The sequence below is a fragment of the Sorghum bicolor genome, chromosome 1, assembly GCF_000003195.3.
Source record: "Sorghum bicolor cultivar BTx623 chromosome 1, Sorghum_bicolor_NCBIv3, whole genome shotgun sequence".
Taxonomy (NCBI): Eukaryota; Viridiplantae; Streptophyta; class Magnoliopsida; order Poales; family Poaceae; genus Sorghum; species Sorghum bicolor.
The window spans coordinates 58,183,124-58,206,965 of NC_012870.2; the positions used below are offsets into that span (position 1 = coordinate 58,183,124).

The 23,842-nt window shown below is 43.8% G+C and overlaps 1 protein-coding gene across 1 annotated transcript; it reads left to right on the forward strand.

Moving 5' to 3' along the window:
• On the forward strand, positions 17,894-19,516 carry LOC8055660 (expansin-B3). The gene is made up of 4 exons (XM_002464898.2): positions 17,894-18,173; positions 18,286-18,395; positions 18,535-18,719; positions 18,972-19,516. The coding sequence occupies exons 1-4, from the start codon at positions 17,984-17,986 to the stop codon at positions 19,291-19,293; spliced, it is 807 nt and encodes a 268-aa protein (XP_002464943.1). The 5' UTR covers positions 17,894-17,983; the 3' UTR covers positions 19,294-19,516.

Sequence of the window (23,842 nt, forward strand, 5' to 3'; positions counted from 1 at the left end):
TCCCCAGCTGGGTTTAATCGATTCGAATCGCCGTGTTTCCTCGGATATGGAGCCTCAATCCTCACACCATCATCGTAGTAATAAGTGAATCTTTGGTATAAGAAAGATATGGTTTGCTTATGAAAGTTTGATAATAATTTGGTTAGTCATAAATGATAATCTTGAGTTAAAACTTGAAAGTAGGTTTTACTCTTAGTAAGCTTTTATGCAAAAGAAATGCTTTGATCTTACTAAAGCTTTACCTTGAATCCCTATAGCCTGCATACCTGAGTCTTCACCTCTTTTCTAGTCGGTTAAGTCTTGTTGAGTACTTTTGTACTCAGGGTTTTATAACCCCTGTTGCAGGTGCTGTCTTAGACTGCTAATGGAGGTCATGTCGATGGGCGCGACATGATTTATCCACCTCTTCTACCTTAGAAGCTTCACCTAGGATGCTTTCGCTACTCTACACACCTTTTGGAAATTTAGTTAAGTTTGTATTTCATCATATGTTGTAAATTAAGTTATAAATCTTCCGCACTCAGATGTAAGTTATTTTTGTAACAAATGTTGTAATGTTGTGGTAACTCCATGTTGATCCTGTATGAGTAAAAATATGGATGATTCGGGGTCCTCCGAGGGCACCCGACAGACTATCCAAGTTATATGACTCTCATGTGCAGTAGTCAGAGGTCTTAAGGACAATGTCAAGTGCATGTGGGCCATATAATTAGAATGGTTCTGCCATACATGTGACGGCCAAACGACAATTCACATGCCGTCGCTGCATCGACGCCGACGGATCCATCTGGTAGCCAATTAGCCATGCCCCGATTTGTCAACCTGACGTATAGGGTTCCCCTGCTGCTGATCGATCAGCCAGCCAGTTTTGTACGGTACGGTTAACAGTGTCCGGAAGTGCTCATCAGTCTCTTTCGACTTTCGGTAAAGGCCTTGTTTAGTCAGTTTTTTTAACGTCCCCCCCCCAAATGCTGATCGATCAAAACTGATGAGCACTTCCGGACATCTTCCTGCCCTTCCGGACACTGTTAACCGTACCGTTAGCAGCTAGCAGGTACTCAAGGTACACATAAGGTACGGTTAGCAGCTAGCAAAAACTTCAAATTAGACTAGCAGCTAGCAGGTATCAAGGTACACATAAGGTAGTGACAACTTCAAATTATACTTTGTTTAGTTCATGGAAAGAAAAAAATTTAGATATCAAATTGGATATACCGGCACATATTTGAAGTATTAAATATAGACTAATTAAAAATAAATTACATAGCTGGTCTAGAAACTACGAGATGAATTTATTAAGTCTAATTAATCTATCATTAGCACATGCATGATGCTGTAACAATTATGGTTAATCATAGATTAATTAGGCTTAAAAGATTAGTCTTGCAATTTACAATCAAACTATACAATTAGTTTTTTATCTAAATTTAATGTTCCATTCATGTGTCAAAAGATTGGATGGAATGGGGTTTTTGGGTGGGGAACTAAATAAGATCTTAGCACATGTCGCGTTGCGGGATAACCCGTGTGCAGTCCCAGTGCATTGTACTGCAGGCTACTACAGTCTCACATTTTTCGAAAATAATTTCTTAAAAGTGGAATGTAGCATTTGATTCAAAAAAAAAAAATAGTTATCACTATAATATTCTATCGACGCTTGGAAGGCCGACAAAAGTGGTGGGCCAACAAGGGTTCTATCGGCGTTCTAGTAGCCAATAGGCCTTCCCATGTGAGTGGATATGACAGCCCCCTAGGTTTTATCTATCTGATATTGGTATCGACTCTCCGATAGTCGATAGGGTACCATCGGTCATCTACTAGGTCATCTTCTTTGGTGCTCTCTCTCTCTCTGTGTGTGTGTGCGTGTGCGTGTGCGTGTGCGCGTGCGTGCGTGCGTGTGCGTGTGTCTTGTGCTCTCTCTTACCTCGTTACTTGGCTCGCCGCTACCCACTAAACCGTGGTTCGGGCGTCCTCCTGCCGGCTGTCGCTGTCGACTCCTGAATCTGAGAAAGGGTGTGCCCCCCCCCACACCACCACCCGGCCCACGCGGCCGCGTTGCCTCACACTCCCTCGACGACAGCTTGGGTACCGTTGCCGGTATGGGTGTTTTTTTACAAAGTAGTTGTCTAGTGGTTTTAAATTATATTCTAGGTATAGTTTAGTTAGTATTTTTTATTTTAGTGTTGGACTTAGATTTAGTTAGTTTAGTTAGATTTGCTTAGGGCTAGATTACCTAGTCTATTTAGTTTTTAGTTTAAGTGATTAGTTGGGTTTTAGGGTTAGTTTTGGTTAGGGGTAGGATAGGTAGTTTTCAATGTTAGTTTTACATTAGGGTCAGATTAGTTAGTACTACCACCACCTCAAATTATAGCTCATTTCAACTTTTCTTGGAGAGTCAAAGCATCTCAAATTTAATCAAACTTATATAATAAAATAGTAACATCTATGATACCAACTATGTATCATTAGATTCTTCATTAATTATATTAAGTATTCTTATTCAATGTCATAAATCTTTGGAATCATCTATAGTTTTAGTGAAGATTAAGATGCTTTAATTCTCCAAGAAAGTTGAAATAACTTAAAATTTGGAATATAGAAAGTAGTTTTATGTTAGTTTGTATTACTGTTAGAGGTATTCAGTTGTAATCTATTATGTTTCATGTAAGTACATTTTGGATTAGTGTGTATATCTTGTTTGTAAAGTTATTTTATTTATTTTTGGAAGTGTTGTTAGGGTTAGTTATGTTAGCAGTTAGTTTTGTTTTTTTTGTTTAGTTAGAGTAAGAGCGCATGATACATCATTTTAGTTGCTCTGATAACTGACATGATACTTTAGACGATGCGACCAGGAATGGGCCTCGTTTAGTTTCCAAAATATTTGACAAAATGAACACTGTAGCACTTTCGTTTGTATTTAGCAAATATTATCCAATCATGGATTAACTAGACTTAAAAGATGCGTCTCACAAATTATAGACAAACAGTGTAATTAGTATTTATTTTCGTCTACATTTAATGCTTTATGCATGTGTCTGAAAAAATTTACAAAAGTTTTTGGTAACTAAACAAGGCCAGGTGCCTTTCGGAATACACAATGGCAATAGTGAAATCACAATACACTATGGCCTTGTTTAGTTCTATTTTTTCTTTTGCAAAATGAGCACTATAGCACTTTCGTTTGTATTTGACAAATATTGTCCAATCATGGTCTAACTAGGCTCAAAAGATTCGTCTCACAAATTACAGGTAAATTGTGCAATTGACTTTTATCTATATTTAATGCTCCATGCATGCGCCACAAGATTTGATGTGACGAAGAATATGAAAATTTTTGCAAAATTTTTGGGAACTAAACAAGTCCTATAGCCTTTCATCTTTTCAACAGTACACCCTATTTCCAAAATATAAGTAGCGGTATGATATTTTAAGATTTAAACTTCATAATATTTGTTCCACAATTGGTGTCAACTTTGTAATATTTGAAACACACTTAGTCTAGAAATATGAAATGTTATTATTACTAGTTAAATTGTAACTGTATTTAGAAATCTTCATTGCTAATTATTACGGCTCTAAGAAAGCTCACATTAATCCCTGGTAAGGCATGGTAGAAAAAAGATAAATCTTATAAGGCCAGTCTCAATGGCTAATGTCATTGCACAGCTTTCAAAAAGAAAACATCATCAACGATGCACTGAAACTATCCATGAAACAGCCCCACAATGGAGTGTTTCACTTTGACGTTTCCAAAGGTAAGAAAAGCATTTAATGTCTGCAGTTTGTTGGGATCATATGCAACATTTTAATCGTGTAGCCAAATTGTATTTGCTAAACAACAACAAAAGCAAGCAGCCACCAGCAACCAGGTGATGAAATGACAATAGTCGAGTGAAAAAAGAAGAGGCATCAGGTGCACCAATTCAATGGAACAACTTTGACATAGAGAAGCTTAACAAAACTGACTTCGCATATAGCAGTTTAGATCACTCGAGAGTAAACTAAGATAGATGAGTGCACCTCATAGAATTCATATAATTTCTTAGATAGTAAACTAAGATAGATTAAAAAAAAAGTTTAGATAGTCTTGAGCCTTGCACATGGCCGCCCACTGGTTCTAGCATTGCTTTCAATTCAGATTGCCTTCAGCCTTGGTTTCCTCCTGCAGAAACAAAAAATAGTTCAGTAATCGCTCTCAGCCTTAATAAAACAAAAAACAATGCAGGATCAATATGAAGTAGTTAAATGGAAAAAGCACAAGTACCAGTTCTATTTCTACGAGCACCGAGCTTATTCTATATATGTTCGATTAGATTATTTTTAAGTCGATGATGAGCCGATCGATCTCGAATATTAGTATCCTTTTCTAAAACTCTATCCAAAGGTATTTCCTGATTCGGAGAGAATTCTGGTTCTTGAACAGTTGATGAACTAGGAGCCACATTTAGATCTAAATTTTCTTCAATAAGTTCTGGAGTTTTCTCATCTTCAACTATCATATTGTGAAGTACGATGCAAGCTAGCACAACATCACGGAGTACACCTCTGTCATATAGACGAGTTGATCGTTTTAAGATACACCATCAACGCTGCAATACACCGAAGGCTCTCTCGATATCCTTTCTTGCCCCTTCCTGTTCCTGTGCATACAATTTATCCTTCTCGGTGATAGGGAGTCGAATTGACTTAACAAACACTGGCCATTCAGGGTATATCCTATCAGCAAGAAAATACCCAATGTTGTGTTGATTTCCTTTGTCATATACTGAACTCAGGGGCTTGTCCTTTCAGCTCATTGATGAAAACAGTGGACTGGTTTAATACATTAATATCATTGTTAGATCCAGCTGCTCCAAAAAACGCATGCCAAATCCAAAGATCATGTGACGCCACAGCCTCAAGAATCAGTGTCGGCACTTTCTGATCACCCCTAGTAAACTGACCCTTCCATGCAACTAGGCATCTTTCCCAGTGCCAATGCATGCAGTCAATGCTGCCAAACATACCACGAAAACTTCTTTTCTCACCAAGTTTGAGTAGACGTTCAGTATCTTCCATAGTGGGGCGCCTCAGATATCTCTTAGCAAACACTTCTCTAACACCTTTGATAAAATTCTTCAACGACTCCATTGCAGTAGTCTCTCCTATTTCAAGTATTCATCTAGTTCATCTGCAGCACTACCAGTAGCCAATTGGTGAATAGCTGCAGTACACTTCTGTAGTGGACTGAGCCCTTACCGATTAGTAGCATCGGCCCTTTGAGTAAAATAAGGAGACCATTGGCCCAACCTATCAACAATGCATTGAAAAAGTGGCCTAGACATACGAAACTTTCGGCGGAACATGTTAGAAGGGTAAAGAGGATTTTCTAAGGAGACCATTGGCCCAACTTATCAACAATGCATTCACTAATTTTTGATGTGCTTCCTCTCGTGGCCTCTTGATGTGCCTCCTCGGATTCTTTTGATGGTCAGAAGCCTCATTTTGAAGACCTTCGATTGTGGACTGGACCTGCACCGTGACTTCATCGAGAGCATTATCTATGATCTGACTTTGAGCAAGGAACTCGTCCAACAAATTCAGAGAACGCCGACTCACATCAGGATGGTCAGACATCTTTGTAGATGAGAAGATAGAGAGGGTGAGGAGGGAAGAATAAAATAGATGCATAAGAAAATAAAATTGAATTTTTGAATAAAATATGGTCACCTCAAAGATGAAGGACGATCAGGAAGAAATATGAAGAAGTGAAGAGGCCTTCGTGTGCATCAGGAAAAGAGAGGAGGCACTCGTGTACTTATATAGGAGAAGAAATATGTAAATGTGAAACTGAAGCCAGAAGCTGATGGGTTTTCACACATAATGTGAAACTGCCATTCACACAAATAAATATCAGGAAGCACTAATATAGAGTTCACACTAATATATTTCAGTTCACACTAATAAATTGAAGCTCACACTAATATATTTCAGTTCACACTAATAGATTGCAGCTCACAGTAATATATTTTAGTTCACACTAATAAATTGCAGCTCACAGTAATAAGTTTTAGTTCACACAAATAAATTGCAGTTTACACTAACCTTAGCCTCCAAATAGCTTTTCTTCAATCTTGTGTAATGCCCTATCATGGTTCGCCTTTTCACCTTCAGACATGTTGCTTGTATCTTTACTAAGTAGAGTATTGTAGACCTGAAGCATTTTTGCTTCCTTCTCCTCTTGTGCTGCCTTCAACTGTGCATTTGATATCAGAAGTTGTGCTTCAGTGACCTTGGCGAGCTCCACGTTCCTATCTGATGGACCTTGGCAATTTTTTCAACGGTGTCCCCTAGTACTTCAATTCCTTCCATACCTTTTGCCTTCTTGCGCTTTCCACTGCGCTCAGCCTTTGCAGCCTCTCTACCAATGGGACGCATTTGTTCTTCTGGAATATGAAGTATTTCAGTCTTGTCTTTCTCCGTCTCAAACAATGCACACCATTTGGGTTCTTCTTTTAGTATCTTCCACCAATGCACCAATGTAAAAGGCTTTCCAAATCTGTTTACATACATCTCATGTGCCTCTTTCTCCACCATGTCATCTGAATATCCACTTGTATGTATTTGAGTTACCTTGGTCCAATAGTCATTGAAATCATCGATCGACGACTTGAGGCGGCACCGGTGAATCTTCAATTGGTTTACTTCTCTTATAAGCTTCCCTTCCCCCTTCTTGTTAAACATGCTAGTGACTTCTTGTTAAACCTTTCTTGTCATTCCCATGAATTAGGTCTTTAGAAGCATTCAACCAAGCACTGGCCTACAAAACATAAAACTGCCAATGTGAGCATCCAACCAAGAACTAACCCAAACAATGACCTACAAAATATAAAATTGTACCAGTCTTTCTTCCTCTTCCTGAGTCCAATATCTTTTGTTGTTCACCTTTGCTGCCCTATTTGCTTCCATGTTTTCAGATTCATCAATGTTAGTTGGAGTGTCTTGTCTCCTAGCTTCGGGACTTGGTGTTCCATAGACACTTGGTGATGTTGGACCCATCGGGTTCAAGGACATACTCTGACCAACCAAATAAAAATTTGAACCATGTTGTTGTGGCTACGGCGGATGGTTTGGTCGAATCATATTTAAAAACCTCTTGGAGGATAGACCCTGAAAACATCGATGCAAATATACAATTGAAATGTATATGTGATACAAGCATAGAAGCACTTATAAAAAAATATTGAACCCAACACTACCAGTAGTGTTACTCTGCATCAGAGTAGTATCTAATCTGAAAAGGCATATATATGGTACTTGCAATATAACATAAATTTGGAATTTGGGCTACTTGCATTATCAAGTCAATTGAAGTACTTCCATTATCAAATCAACTACAGAGCAGTATCAAAATCGAAATTACCATGAATTTGGGCCTTGCTGGTCTCCATGACAGAAAGCAAAATTGGAATGTACGGCGCCCCATCCTCCTTGTGGTGGCCGTGATGTCATGTTCGGCGTCGGGCCTTGATGGGAGGAAGTCGCAGCAACAGGGGACGGAATCGGCGCACCAGTGGACGGAATCGGCACACTAGGGGCAGAAATCGGCGGCGGCGGTGTCGGAACCGGCAGCGTCGGAAGCAACGCTGATGGAGCAGGCGGAGATGGAGCACGCACCGTCGGTCTCTTCAGTCCCAATTGCTTTCCTCCTCTACTGGTTCCGCGTCACCGTGAATCACCACTAGGCGGTGGATCCATGGCTGCTGCTCGCGCCGTGGAAGGGGAGGTGAATGGGGACGGGGATGATGGTGGTAGGGCGGGCGGGGAAGAAGTGGATGGGGGGAATGAGGCAGGAGGAAGGGGCTGGAAGATGGCCGAGGGGGCGGGAAGATCACGCGCGCTCGCGAAATCACCGAGCTCGCCGCGCCGATGGTTGCTCTGCGTATGGGATCGAGAATGAAACGATTTCCCCCCTCAATGGCTGTTTCACCCAGGTACCGATACGTGGGAAATAATGCTGAGTCGTTTCACCATGGTGAAACGTTTTTCTTCTCTCTCCTACCCATTTCATGCAAAGATGCTCTTTTTGCTGATGTGTAACCCTGTTAAATGTGCATGAAACGTCTATGAAATACCCATTGAGACTGGCCTAAGCTCTCACATAATCCTGAAAGATCTAGCCATCAGTTTAGTAGACACTAATAACCATTGATTATAACTAGCAAAAGAATCTTTTATTACATACTTCCTTCATTCCAAAAAGAATGCAACGTAGGGTCGTACCAAGTCAAACTCTATAAATTTTAACTAAGTTTAAGAAACTAACATCATATCAATATATTTAAATATGTTTATTTATGAAAAATATATTCCATGAGTCATGTTTTTTGGCATCATAAATGTTAGTATATTTTATAAATTTGCTTAAGCTTAAAATTAATTGATTTCTTAAGAAAGTGAGGATTATATTCTTTTTTTGGGTGGACGGAGTAAGTATTTGAAACTTTGTGGATAAATTTAGCATGTATTCATGGAACAATTTAAAAACACACACACATTGTACTTTATGGTTATTTAACTATTTTTATAACAACTTATACTGGCAAAATGATTTAGATGGTTAGAGGAGGAGGGAGTGACAAATTAATAAAAAAATTCTCTACAAATACACAACATTAGAGAAAAATGGTTATAATAAAACACAATCCGAGTAACCACTACTCTGCCTAGACTATTCAACACAAAGCAAGCCTCCTAAACAATTCAAGTAGCAAGGTTATTCTTCTACCACTAGTGCACTCAAGCACTGGTAGAACTAAACTTGTACCATTTTTTATGTTGTCGCGACCGAGGGTGTGGCCGGAGGTCGGGTTGGGTGCGGGAGGTGCTACCACGGACGGGCTAGCGGTTGATGGGTGATTGGGCCAGATCGGTAGGGAGGAGCAAAATGCCACAGACATCATTTCGTATTTTTCTATGTGCAGAGATTTTTATGACATGTCACTATTTTTTTTTGGTGATATATCACCTCGTTAAATAAGAAGTAAAACTTGCACTATGATTGGCAACAAAGAGAAATTAGAGGTTAAAAGTATGATGTTGGGAATAGTATTATAGCAGTATCACACTGGTGCTCTGTACACTAGTATACTTCTGATCACAGTCTCAGCACGCGACGTTGCTCTCTGCTCTGTCGTCGTCGTCTCGTCGCTGGGGAGGGGAGGTGGTGGTTGCCTCTGCGAGCCTTGCATCGATTTTTGGTTTGTTTGATAAACCGCATTGAATTTATTGTCAAAGGTATAGTACAGTGCAAGTCGGTAACCGAAGCATTGAATAATGGCGAATTGGCGATACTCGTGCTACGCAGCAAAAGGATGCTCGTCCTCCATGGCATGCGTCCAGCAGGCCCCTGCGTGATGCGGCCCCCAGCCCTTGTCCCTGCGTGATGCGTAATCCACTCCGCTGCTGCGCTACTTCCGGTGCGTGCGTGTTCTCACGTTGCAGGGCTCGAAGAAGACGTGAGCACACTCATCAGCACCGCACAGGTCGAGCTCGACAGACCCGTGAACGAACGAATGACTGACTGCAGGAGTTTTGTTGGCAATGTTGGCATTTTGTTTTCTATAGGGATGCTGGTTTGAGAATTGCCGAGCCAAGAGCGCCAGAGAATGGGCGCGCAGTGCGCTATGCTACATGCTGGTGGTGGTGGAGACAGAGACACTTGGCTTTTTCCTCGGTTCTCCGGGAAAGCAGGAGTAGAACATAATGCCATTTCAAATGGTCAAAGGCACGAATGCGAGACCAAGACCGAGAGGTGCTTTGCCATGCCCGCCACGGAGTCCTCTGCACTTGCACCACGCCGGGGGTAAGGGGCCATAGGTCCATAGCTACTAGTAATGAATAGTGGTATACTACAAGTAGTCGATGGCGACCATTAAGTACATCGCTTACCATGTTGTATGGAAAAGCGTAAGCGTAATAATAGCATGCGAAAAGCTGTTTTTCTATTTTCTGATCCCTTGCTTTGACTTTACCCAAACAAAACATGCCCAATTATGCGGCCCCGACGAAATGACGACAGACAAAAATATTCTATCTGGCCGGATGAAATGAAATCGTCGCTCGCAAAGGTGCCAAGCAAGTTCCAAAGAGCAAGGCCGGCGCGATGCTTGCCGTGGATTGGGGGCATTTTTCTCCCTTTGGGTTGGGCGGGCCCAGGGGACATGCACCCACACTGTGGCCGTGATTCAAGGTGCGTCTGCCTGCAGCAACCAACGAGCGGAGCGGATCATCTTAGCTTTTACCGGGGCCGATGAGTGCGAAGGATAAAGTACCCTGGAATCTTTCGGCGGCCCACATGGCAGCGGAAGAGCCTGTTTGAGATCGATCGAGACCAAAGTGGGGAACAAAATCGACGGCCGAGAGACGAGATCCGGACCGAGAAGACTCGGTCGTCGCCGGCAGGGTCCAGCACTAACGGTCCCTCTTTTTAGGGCCAGGCGCCTGCCTGCTGCGTCTGGGGCGTGGGGCCTTTTTACCCTGTGTCCCACTCTAACGAGAAAAACTGTCTCAACCAACGCACGCCACCCACTCCTTCCCGTCAGACCCACACCAGTAAAAAGTAAAGGCAAGCCTTGCAGCGCGCTGGTAGGATAGTAAAAAGTGAAGACATGCCCTGCGTGCAGCATGCGACCCTCTGCGCCCATGCTTGCCATTGCTAGTGTGAGTATTTATGGCGGTGGCGAGGTGGTCTCGCTGCTCCGGCGAATAATAAATTTTGGCATCGGTGGTCGGTGCACGGCCGCCCCGGCGGTGATCCGGATAGTTCCCTTCAAGTGTGTAGGAGTACGTGTCGGCTTGGCTTTGGAGAATTATTATTATGATTCCACATTGCCTACGAGTACATATACTCCTGCCATGGAGCGAAGGGATCTCCCGGGGTTTTTAATTTTAGAAGACACTCCAGTAGTCGTCCAGTCCCCAGCTGATACTGATCAGTTATTAAGTTTCTCTCCGGAGTACTATAGATTAATCTCCAGGCAAGGGTCAAGCATGTCGTGAAGGGATAACCTAGTGCGGATGAGAATGAAGAACAAAAGGGGCACTGTACTAGTATGTGTGAACGGGGGTACGCTCCTCTGTGCACACGGCACGTGAGTGCACGTTCGCGGGAATCTTTAAACTCGCATACCACGCACGTAACGCGGGAGATTGATTGCTGGGCACCCGGCACAGGTCACGTATTTTCGCTGACAGCGAGGTCCACCACGCCTGGGCCCCCAGGCCTTGGGTCCCTTCTTATCCGAACCGGAGGACAAGGCGAGCCGTTGCGCCGACGGACACGTAGCCGGAGCGGATTGGAGAGGCTCCACAGCGCGGGGGGAGGGGCCTCACACGTCGGAAACTCTCTGTGGATCATGGATGGGGACGACGGGGGGACGGAGCTCCGAGCGGCAGGCCGGCAGCAGCCAGCAGCGCACGTACGGTCACATGGGCACCGGCGTGGCGGGGTGCCTTTCCTTTCCTTGCCGCCGCGCCCGCGATGAAATGAAAGGCGATGCCGAGCGCATGCAGCATCAATCGTGGTGGTTGGCGTTCCGCTGCGGCGGTGTCAGCGTTGCATGTGAGATCATCCAGTCCCCAGCCGGGCAGCAGCTTAAGGATGCCTTTGGTTCTTTTAGTAAAACTCGCCACCTCTCGCTGAGCTAGGATTTGAAGTCATGCAATGTGTTTGCTTGGTTTGATAGTAGGTCTTGCGATTTGTCCAGCCATTTTTTTTTGATAAATTCCGTTGCTAAAATGATCAAGCCGAATTGGCTCATGGGCCTAGCAAAACTTCTCAAGGCCTATGCTGATAGCCAAGTAAGGTGTATTTGATTCGTTGTTTATACAAGTCTGAGTAGCAAAACTAAGTCACGCTAGACCAAGCGCGCCCCTAGCAAGCCAAGACCTATTTGTTTAGTTGCATGCGCTGCTGAGCCTAGTTAGGATGAATTTGTGTTTGATTGGTTGACTTGGCTTGCATACAATCATCTGTTCTTTGAGTTGGTGAGTTCAACACCCCGCCCCCCCTTGAGACATTTTCTCAAACATGTGGTGGGCATGCTCCAGCTCAACGACGTTCATGGCGAGGGAGGCAATCCTAGCATAGTCCGCACACGTGTTGGCAAGCTTATCTCTGTATGGATGACTAGTCCTGGCCAAGCCCCAATCCATCTCGAGGGAACCAAACAAGCGAAAATTGACTCTAGAAAGCTAGGGCTAAGATTGTCCACCTAACCAAACACACTCGTACTAGTAGGATAAGGCAAACGTGTTTGAGAGCCAGACGTGCGTGCCCTAAGCTTGAGCAAGAATATGTGAGTCTAGTGCATAGTCACAAAGTTCTCGAGATGACTAGGTAGTGAAATATGTATCGAGGAACGTGAGTACTTTCTTGAGAAATATTTTTCCTTCTACAGAGACAAGATTGTTCCACGTTCTCAGAAGGGAATGCACAAATTCTCGGGGCGAGGAACATGGCAGCGTACCATGTTCCCAGTGACACTGGCGAGTTTGGAGCTCAGAAAGATAGAGTAAGACTGTGTGTTGTTACTGATCATAACTCTATGAGATGTGTGTGTGTGTGTGTGTGTGTGTGTGTGTGTGTGTGTATATATATATATATATATATATATATAGTAGTGGATTTCTTATCCAATTGCATATTTAAAATCTCCCGGGACACATATAAGCAAGAAAAAGACACGAGCTCAACTGCTACATAGACTTTAGTTAGTTATGCTTAGAGCTGATAAAAAGCATAATTGATGGAGATAAAGTTAGTTTGAGTTGTGCATTAATGTGTGCTCTTGCTTGATAGGTGTTGATCCGATGTGTTTGCTTGCTTGGAGGTGATTTATCCATGCTTTGTTTCTCTCTTCTACCACTTCGATGGTCTGAAAAATCATAATTGAAAGTACTGTTCGCTAATTTATCGTGCGAGAAAAAAGACTGCTGACAGATAGAAAAAATATGTCTTATAAAATAAACGAACAAACCCTACAGCTCAAACTTAGGCATGTTTGATGAAATGCATGTTCACGTTGTTTTTGTTTTGCAATTGAGCTGTGATGCGCTGGCTGCATAGTGGTGTAGGCTCAACTAAACATATTGTTGATTTTTTATTTCTTTGCTATTTCTTATATGACGGATGCTTATTATATCCAGAAAACATATATAGAAAGCATGAAGACTGTATTTAGTAATCTTGTGCATGTGCAAAAGAAAAAAAGAGCCCTCGTGACTTAGCCATACCCAACGTGTGATGGATCATTCTCTCGAGCAATACAAAAACTAGAACAATTTATTGAAAATCTTAAACCCATTATATGCAAAGACTTTGTTATAGCCGTAAGCATTGTTTGGTTGGTCGCCTGGCCAATGCTATCTGGGCCAGATAAACACATAATGGCAGGCCTCCAAAATCAAACCCATGAATGAACTCTTAGGGAAACACCGGAGCTCTTTGTTGTTTGGACTTGAAATCTTGGGCTTAGTTTCGGGCCTGTTAAGCCTTACAGCCTCGAGCGCTCAGGTTGCATGATTGGGGCCCAATAACAAGCCCAGGGTATTATTATATTTTGGGCTGAACAATTGGACTGATTTTGTATACAGGGCTACTCGTACCCGTACCACTTGATGGGTCAATTAAAAAAAATGTCAAACGCTGTTTTGTAGACACTTTCAACCAATTAACGGTACACACTCTCGTTTCTACTGCTTCAAACTACGTTACACGAGTACAGGTGCGGGTATCCGATATAATATGTATCGGATACCCACTTTCTCAAAAGAAAACCCACTAAAATAGTGTATCTGAGTATCCGTATCCGCGTATCCGACGAGTATTGGATACGAATACGCCACCCCCTTTGAAGTATCCGTGTAACATAGGCTTCAAATTCTCTGGGGCACGTCTTACAAAAAATAAATCAAATAGTGTGTGTTTGGTTACCTGATTTATTTCAAGCCTGGCTAATAGACCTGTTTAGTTGTTTATACTATACAAGCCTAGATAGCATTTTGTTTTGGTGGGTTGGCCACCTCTTCTTTATTCAGGTACCTTTCAGCTAATTCATCGAGCACGTAGTGAGCGCCTCGTCTCTGTGAATTAGATCAGAGGAGATGGCCCGTGCAATTGATTTTGTGCCTCATGCTAGCCGGTGGAGAGGGGTGGTGACGTGCTCGCACGCGCGGTCCTCACCAATGCCGCGCCTCTCGGTCTCGATCTCAACGGAGGAACACAAAGCAAGATGGACCTCCAGTTCACCGCGTTCGTGGTTGCTCCCTCTGTCTCGTCCACTGTGGTTATGGCTCATGGAGGAGAGCTTCACAGAGCAAATAGCACCCTCAAAAGTCAGAAGGGTAAGAATAATTCATGGAAGCTTGCACGTTCTTGGCTTGCTTGTGTTTGGTTAAGGATGGGTATAGTACTCCAAATAGGTATACGTGGGGTATAAACCCCTATACCCTCATGACTCGACATGAGCCGCATCATCGGAGGCGGTCCGGCCCATAAGAAGACGACGTGCGGCGCACGACGCTGTCGCGCGTGCACCGCAATGCTACAAGAAGATATTGTATCAAATAGGATATTTTACTTGTAACTCTGTCCCTTCATGATATATAAGGAGGGACAGGGGTCCCATAGAGTACAAGTCAGAGATCTCATTACATCTCATATCAATACAATCAGACGCAGGACGTAGGTATTACGCCATCACGGCGGTCAACCCTAGATAAAATCCTTGTATGTGTCTTACGTCACCATCTAGTTCGTAGCTTGCACACCTGTGTACCGACAATCTACTATCTTGGGCATACCCCTAGGTAGACTGTTGATCAACTTTCGTCGACAGTGACGCGCCAGGTAGGAGGTGTGCGTACAGCTTCCCATACGAGCCAGATGGTCATCATTCCCAACTTCATGGCCGTGGCGGACGGACTCATCACCGTCGGTCTGATCACCTGGACCACCGGCCTCAACAACTTTGCCGACACGACCACGGAGGAGGCGCAGATCCGATCTACGTCGATCACTTCTTCATCAACATCGGCTACGACTTCGATCACGCTGGCTATGGCTCCGATCACTCCAGCGACGTCTCCGACCACGTCGACAACGCGTCGCCGCTTCCCTGCTATAAAGGAAGGCAGATCGGCGACACCGATTTGCTCGGGCTATTAACCAAGTTGCTTGGCATATTTGCTTTGACCACCTGTCATGTCGCAATAATGATCGTCGCGAAGAACGACGCTACGACAACTGTGACCACATTCATGACAACACGTCAGAAAGCTTGAGGGCCAGATAATTTTGTTGCCACCGAACAAACTTTCGACCAAAAGTAAGTGCACTTCTAATATTTTATTTATTTTTGACAATATTTTTAATATTATTATCCTTCAAAACAACTTTTTGGTTAGCCGACTAGTTTTTTTTCTCCTACACGAGTTTTTCAGAGCCGGCACTGTCTCCGACTCCTACACACACGTGCACGAGATCCGCCCTCTACGTTCCGGGTAGTCGGTAGTAGCTCTCTAGCGAGGGTGGCAATCCTACGCATGCCTAGGTTCCGCACCTCATGCTCCATATTGTTGGCTAGACCAGAACTGGTACAAGCTCTAGGATGAATTAACTACTCGTGTTAACTTCAAATATAACATAAAAGCTAAAATCTTACACTAGTACTGATTTTCTATTTAGAGTTTATTTATACATCATGTACTACCTATTCCCTATATTTATTTTTCAGGAGTTTGGCCCAGTCAACAAGCTACGCTCGGGGATTCGTCGACCATTTCGTACGTTGTGCTCCGGGACTGCTCCGATCACCGAGCACGTTTACGTTCCTAACCACGCTCGGGAATTCGTTGACTAGTCTCTACGCTATACTCGAAGATTGTGCCAACCACGCTCGGGGAATTGTCGTCCAGTCTCTACGCTGTGCTCAGGGACTGTGCCGACCATCGAGCACGTTTACGTTCCCAACCACGCTTGAGAATTCGTTAACTAATCTCTATGCTGTGCTCGAAGACGGTGCCAACCACGCTTGGGGACTTGTCGTCTAGTCTCTACGCTATATGCTCGGGGACAGTGCCGACCACCGAGCACGTTTACGTTCCCAACCACGCTCGAGGACTTGTCGACGAGTCTCTACGCTGTGCTCGGAGACTTTGTCAATCACTCCCTACCCTGTGCTCAGGGCTTGCTTCGATCAATCACCGACCACAGCTCGAGGATTGCTCTTCTCAGTTACATATGAATTAGACTCATACAACTGAGGGACGATTTTAATTTTTTAGACCTTGCTACAAGGCTCATACTTCGCCTTCTAGCAAGCTCGGGGACTATATCGGTACGATGCATCTAACGATGCATCTCAGTATCAAAATTTCTACTTGGATTTTTCTTTTTAGACCTTGACATCACGTGTCTACGTCACCTACTACTAGGCTCGGGGACTAAGTGGGCACATTTCACCTTACGCTGAATATGCTTGTTTTTTTTGAAGTATTCACTTTTCGTAAAAGTAAAGTGGGCACACTTCATCAAAAAAGAAATCTTTTTTTCTCAAGAGCACCATGCATTATGCGGACAACCTGCTTCCTCGTCGTCAACAGTGGTCGACTGTCGTCTATGCTGGTCGAAGAAGCTCAAGATGATATGTCGCATCACAATACATGGAGCTCGGGGACTTGTTGTGGGGGTATAAACCCCTATACCCTCATAACTCGACATGGGTCACACAATTAGAGATGGCCTGGCCCATAAGAAGAAGATGTGCAGCGCACGACGATGGTCGCACATGCATCGCAATACTACAAGAAAATATTGTAACTCTGTCCCAGCAACTTAGGGTAGCTTCCGCATTCACTCTGCAGTGTGCCAGTGTGTGTTAGCTAGACACCACCTTTCGTCGAAATTTTAGACGGACCGCAAGTCAAACAACTCGGCATTCTGCCATTCACCGTAGCGTCGTTGGACTGGTATACCACCGTTTGGTTGGGTACATGAAACTGAAACGGATTAGGTGCCGCTTCCAACCCAGCTCTATAGTATACTATAGCTAACTAGAAACATGCATGATACATGGGTTTGGTACACATGATCCATGCAATGATTACTTGACAATTATAGTCTCCTCCCATGCATGATTTAACTGTAGACCTGTCGTTCCTTCTGTATCCGGCTGTACATGCACGAATCTCTAGGCCTTGTTTAGTTCCAAAAAATTTTGCAAAACGGATACCGTAGCACTTTCGTTTATAATTTGATAAATATTGTCCAATTATAGACTAACTAGGCTCAAAAGATTCGTCTCGTAAATTACAGGTAAACTGTGTAATTAGTTATTTTTTTATTTATATTTAATGTTCCATACATATGCTGCAAAATTTGATGTGATGGGGAATCTAAAAAATTTTGCAATTTTTTTAGAACTAAACAAGGCCCTAGTTTGTATTCTCGGTTGTTTTTCTCAAATAAACAAATAAATAAATAAAATCTCCCGTGTTCTTCAATTCCTTACACTGCATATATCAGACAAAATGAAGGCGCGCTGTACATCTCTTATGCACAGGATTAACAAGAATCATAATCAGTGTATGTATGGTATGAACCGGTCCTAGCAACTCTCGATAATACACACCGTGTGCGATAACTGCCAAGAGGCCGGTTGCTTTTTTAATGGTTCACTCGTGATCCGAACCCTCCGTCTCTCGCATGATTTGCTCCACAGCCATGTGACCCCTACGCACCAAAGGCCAAAGCACCACACGTCGACGCGGCCGCAACTGCCGTTGATCGATGTCGATCGCGCGCGGCCTTCCTTGGAGATTCTTTTTCCGGTCTATAAATACCCCGGCGAGCTGCTCCCTTCCAGATCATCGAAACGCAAAAACTCCTCCTGTCAGCCAAATCAATCGTAGCTACTACACCTCTCGCGTAACTCTAGCAGCTATGGCATCCTCCTTCTCCAAGGTGGTCGCAGCACTTATTGGTGCGCTCATCTTCTCCCTCCTTGTCACGTATGGCTCGTGCGCTACACCGGCCAACTTCACCGCCTCCGACTTCACCGCCGATCCCAACTGGGAGGCTGCCAGAGCCACCTGGTACGGTGCGCCCACCGGCGCCGGCCCTGACGACAATGGTACGGCACTACGGCGGCAGGATCGTCGTATACTGCATCAGCATGACTGCATGTGTGCACGTTGTGCTGTTGGCTTAACGCGCGGTGGTCTCCATTGATGTGCATGCTGCAGGTGGCGCCTGCGGGTTCAAGAACGTGAACCTGCCGCCGTTCTCCGCGATGACGTCGTGCGGCAATCAGCCCCTGTTCAAAGATGGAAAGGGATGTGGCTCCTGCTACCAGGTCAGTCGACGAAGATCCTTTTAATTAAAATTTGGTGTGTCTGCCTTATTGGAAACGGAAAGCTAGCTCGAGCATATATACTGTTGACTTTTGACTAATGAATGAAACCCTCCGTTTTAATTATTTTCTTTCCTACTAGATACGGTGCCAGAAACACCCTGCCTGCTCCGGCAACCCCGAGACGGTGATCATCACTGACATGAACTACTACCCCGTGTCCAAGTATCACTTCGACCTCAGCGGCACGGCGTTCGGCGCCATGGCCAAGCCCGGCCGCAACAACGAGCTCCGCCACGCCGGCATCATCGACATCCAGTTCAAGAGGTGGGTATCGGCGTCATGCGCGATTGCACATGCACTGCACGTCGCGCATAGAGCCAGAAACCAACAATTTGCAGGCCCTGCCTGAACAGAATATAGGGGATGCATGTGGAGCTCTTGTAGATCCGCAGAAGTATTACTAGTTATATACTGTACTACCTGCTCCTATCTGTATAATTAATCTAGATTTTGAGGACTGTTGTCGGACTAGCTAGACACAAGACTAATGGAAGCAAACATGTCACATGCATGCAGAGTGCCCTGCAACTACCCGGGGCAGAAGGTGACGTTCCACGTGGAGGAGGGCTCGAACCCGGTCTACTTCGCGGTGCTCGTCGAGTTCGAAGACGGCGACGGCGACGTGGTGCAGGTGGACATCATGGAGGCCAACTCCGGCTACTGGACGCCGATGCGCGAGTCCTGGGGATCCATCTGGAGGCTGGACGCCAACCATAGGCTGCAGGCGCCCTTCTCGCTGCGCATCACAAACGAGTCCGGCAGGAAGCTGGTGGCCAACCGGGTCATCCCAGCCAACTGGGCGCCCAACAACTATTACCGCTCCATCATTCAGTATTAGCTCTGCTACTACATGCGCTCTGATTCGGTGTCATTGGCTTCATTGGAACTGTACTGTATGTAATTGCATCAATCTTCGGTGCATAGGATGTTGACAGAGTTAGGAGATGAGGAAGCAAGTTTGGATGTGCTTTCCCGCTCACTGTCAATACATGAACCAGTCTGATCAAGGTTATAAATTACTCCTATATATATATAAAGCAACTTCTCAGTGGCATTCAGTACGTCCTGTTCCCATGTCGATTTTTATGTAGCATCGGTTGGTTATATATTCAGCAGCTTAGGGGAATCTGATCTTACACGTCCAAACCAGCAAAACTGAGTTGGTCAGTTTTTTTTTATAGTTCTCCCTCCGCTCCTAATAAAAAGATACAAATTTCACTCCTCAGGAGTCAAACAATCCTAATTTTAACTAGATTTGCTAAGAAGGTTTCCTTATTTCCATCTTTTATAAAAATAAAAAATTAGTATATAGTACTTTACATATACCTCATAGGAAATAATAGGTAACTTTATCCATCTGGTCTAGTAATTAAACGAACGGTTTACGTCCATTTATTAGTACAACATAAAAAATAGTATCAACACCTATATCTTCACATATGTTTACTATAAAATATTTAAAATAACTTTGTATTTTTATTAATTTGGTGATACTTATTAAACATCGGAGGCATTAGTAATTATTTTTCTGTATGTATTAGGTTAAACGTGGGATCGTTTTTGATTTATCAGGGAGCAGGACTTCCATTTGTTTTGGGGATGAAGGAAATAAGACCAATTTACCTAGGTTGGTTTAGGCATAGCATGGAGACTTGCATTGTTGTCTAATTGTCTTATTAGTAGCTGACGTGCTTGTCGAGAACAAAATAGGGGCAATCTATATCTCTTATCTCTTATAAAGCTAATCCCTACTAAAAGTTCTTTGTTAACATGTAAGACATCCACATCATTTTTCACTAAGTATATATCATCTTCTAATAATTATCCATATCATATTCCACTAATACTATGTCATGTTACTAACTTCGAATCTCTTGTTGCAAGCTATCCACGTCAGGTCAACTTGATTTCATTTAAATTTTTTCCAATCACCCAGCAATGCACGGGGTATCTTCTATCTTCAAGATTTGGCATGTTGGTAGAGGGGGTATCCAGCGACGAAGCCAGCAGTGGGGCTAGGGGGGCTCCAGCCCCCCCTACCGCTGCTGGCGGCCTAGTGGAATTCCTAGTGCTCTTCTTCTAATTTTAGACACAAATTTATAAGGTAGGGTGGACTGAAAACTTTATTTTTTAAATATATTTTGTGAATTTCATCATTAATCTATATTTACGAGAGGTAATAGTAGAGCTAAGTCGATATGGAACTTTTGTTCAGCCCCCTAATTTTTTTTCTGCATCACTACGTGATCGTGAGTGCCCAGGCTCATTAAGTCCTCTGTCCGTAGAATGACATCAAAATTGCAATAAACTGAAATGTCTGCAGTGACAACTTGAGGACCGTGGTTCCGTGACTGAGAGCGGTGTTCTTCTTCCTTCAAAGTCCGATTCATCGCCGCAGATTTGGCAACCCGGCCCTGGAAACTGAAAACGAACACAATCCTAATTCCAGCAACTGTCAAAACCGGTCTTAATTCCTGTGACGACTGACGAGTGCGTTACGGAAACGGAATCATCCTGGGTTTCACTGCCGTAGGAACTAGGAACCAGCAAAGCCGCCGCTTAAAGCGACCTGCACCGAATCCACGCCGTGAATACTGGAGTCGTCAAACCATCACTCCTGCCTCTCCTGTCACTTCCAATGACCGCGCAGGCGCAGCAGTCAAAAACTGCAGATGCTGAGAGAGTTTACAGATTCAAATGAATTTGTCACCAAGTTGATCCATGACGCTAAGTGCATCTTAAACGCAGTCAAATTAACTCGCTGCGCAAATCAAAACCATTTGTGCTCCGCAAGCTGTCCATGATTTTTCTTTTTCGGACACAAGGAGATAAGGACGCAAGAGAGAAAAAAAAGGAGAGCCTTGGATTTTCCTACTACCTCACTTCCGCTCATCCAAACAAAACAGTTAGCTCCGGAAAGATTTCTTCTTGCCTAGCTAACCCACGATGTGTCCATGCGCCGCGCATGTGCCGGCGAGGGGGCGTCGGATGACGACGGCTGCGCTGCATATTCGCATGTGAGGTGCGGGTCACGTACCCCGACGGCAACAGCCGACGGGCCCCGGGTGTCTAGCGAACTAGTGGCTGGCGGCAGTCTGGCACGCAGGATGCCAGTGATCTCACCATCAGCCGAGCGTGCATGGTGGCACCAGATTTCCAGGGCCCATGATGTCGTCGTCGCACGCACCCGCACCCGCACCCACCATCTCGCGGTTAGGGGATGGATGCCGGTTGCCGGGCGACCTGTGGAGCCATGGCATTGTGTGGGGATGTCTCAGGTTGCGCGCGCACGGTGGCATGGGCTGCTCTGCTTGCAACGTCAGTCAGGGTTGTGTGTGGGCTACTGGGTTGCACTTGCACGTATCCTCACATCCCTCATCAGCACAGCAGCACTTCATGCCATGTCGTACTTGTTGAACTTCATGCCATCTGATCGCAAAGGGTGGTGCCTTTCAATAATTTGTTCTCAAACCATGTTTTGTTTCTTGTTCTCTAAGTTGCCCAGCCAATAGCTGCTAGGCCAATTATATGGAAGGATATATTTATTGGAGTCTATTTGGGAGAGTTCTACAGCTTCAAATTAAAAAAACATCAACTTCAGATTCACCTTTTTCAAGCCAAACACTTAATCTACGGATTCGTGAAGCACCTCAGTTATTGCTATGCAAACTTAGAAATTTGTAAAGATAGAGAACATTACCCACATCACTGCCACAACATACCGGTTCGTCTTCTTTCTTTTTCTTTTGTCAGCATATGTTCATGAGTTCCTCCATCTATCGCCGACCACATGCCTGCAAATCTCACTGTCCATCTTGTCCCTAGCCCTCTGCCACAAGCTCTAGCCTGCTCGCAACTTTCACGCTCTGCACCCTCCTAAGCCTGGCCACGTCTAGAGTTTTAGTCGCGTGTCACCCAGTAGTGCCTTCTCGCCGGCGTGTCCGGCTCCTGCTAGAGCCATCTCAAACAGTTGGCAGGAGTTCAAATCCACGATAAAGTTTCTCTACGGTGGATCTGGGTAGGGTAGATGCAAATCTATTTTTTTTTAGATTTAGAGCTCATTCAAACATGCTCTACGTAGAAGATACCCTTGGAAGGATAAATTTGCTCGAGAACAAATACATCTTGTATGTGCGCACAAACATATTAGGTAATGCCATTATCCAACTCTAGATTAGCACCTTCAAAAAGATTAGTATTATTATCCCAAACCAAGGAGAACTTCTCTGACCTAATCTCATAAACAACCAATAGAATCCATGTGTGTCGCATTATTTGAGAGAAATTAAGAATAATTATGGACGGTATTGTTGAATTAAAACCTTGATTAATAGGATTTTATCTTAGTTGAAACATGATCACTAACTCATCTTAATACGGAGACTAATCTTAAATACTAACCAGCAGAGCCTGTGGATGCTATTTGTGTTGCTGGAGATATGATGAAGTTAATGTAAATGGAGTAGATGCATTGATCTTGACCAATTGAGAGTTAGAACTCTCTCTTGATGAAGAGCTTGGTGTAGATCTGTAACAACAACACATGGACATGGGAGACGACCTTCCTAAACCCTCCGGTGCCTTAATGACCGGTTGTGTGTTTGTTTCATATAGATGGAGCCGTTGGGGATGTCTCCTCTTATTTATAGATATGTTGTGGGTCAAGGACTTGAACCCTACAAGATCTAAGAGTTGCTGCCGATTACGGTAGATCTTATTTAATTGGAAATAAATGACAGGTGGATAAAAACTTACAACAACAATAAAGCATTTTAGTCCCAAGCAAGTTGGGGTAGGATAGAGTTAAAACCTAACATGAGCCCCTAGTCACGGTTCAGGTACATCGATAGCTGCTTTCCAAGCACTTCTATCTAAATAAAAGATCTCTAGGTATATTTCAACCCTTTAAATCTCTTTTTATTGCCTCCCCCATATGAGCTTCATCTTCCTCTACCTCTCTTCACATTGATATCTTGACTTAGACTTCATAATACACTGGTGCCTCAAAAGGTTTCCTTTGGATATCGCTAAACCACCTCAACCTATGTTAAACAAGCTTAAAAACTTAACACTTAATTAATCTCATAATTAAGTTTGGATTAGCCAAACCAATCACATTCCAACTGTTTTTTGAGCAAAGCATCACCCTTCTTTATTCATCTGGATAATTGGTACAAACTCCGTTAAGAGGAGCAACAAACCAAACATATCTTCTTATTGAAAAGTTTATAGAGCTCCTAGCTAGACAATAAGCATCAATATTGGAGCATCTGCCTTCATGAACAAACTCCACACTCTTGTGAAGCTTCACGTTCGGGATTTGATTTCCAAGATGATTGGCCCGTACCTCCCAAAACCCTCACCATGGATGTTTCTTACTGCATTAA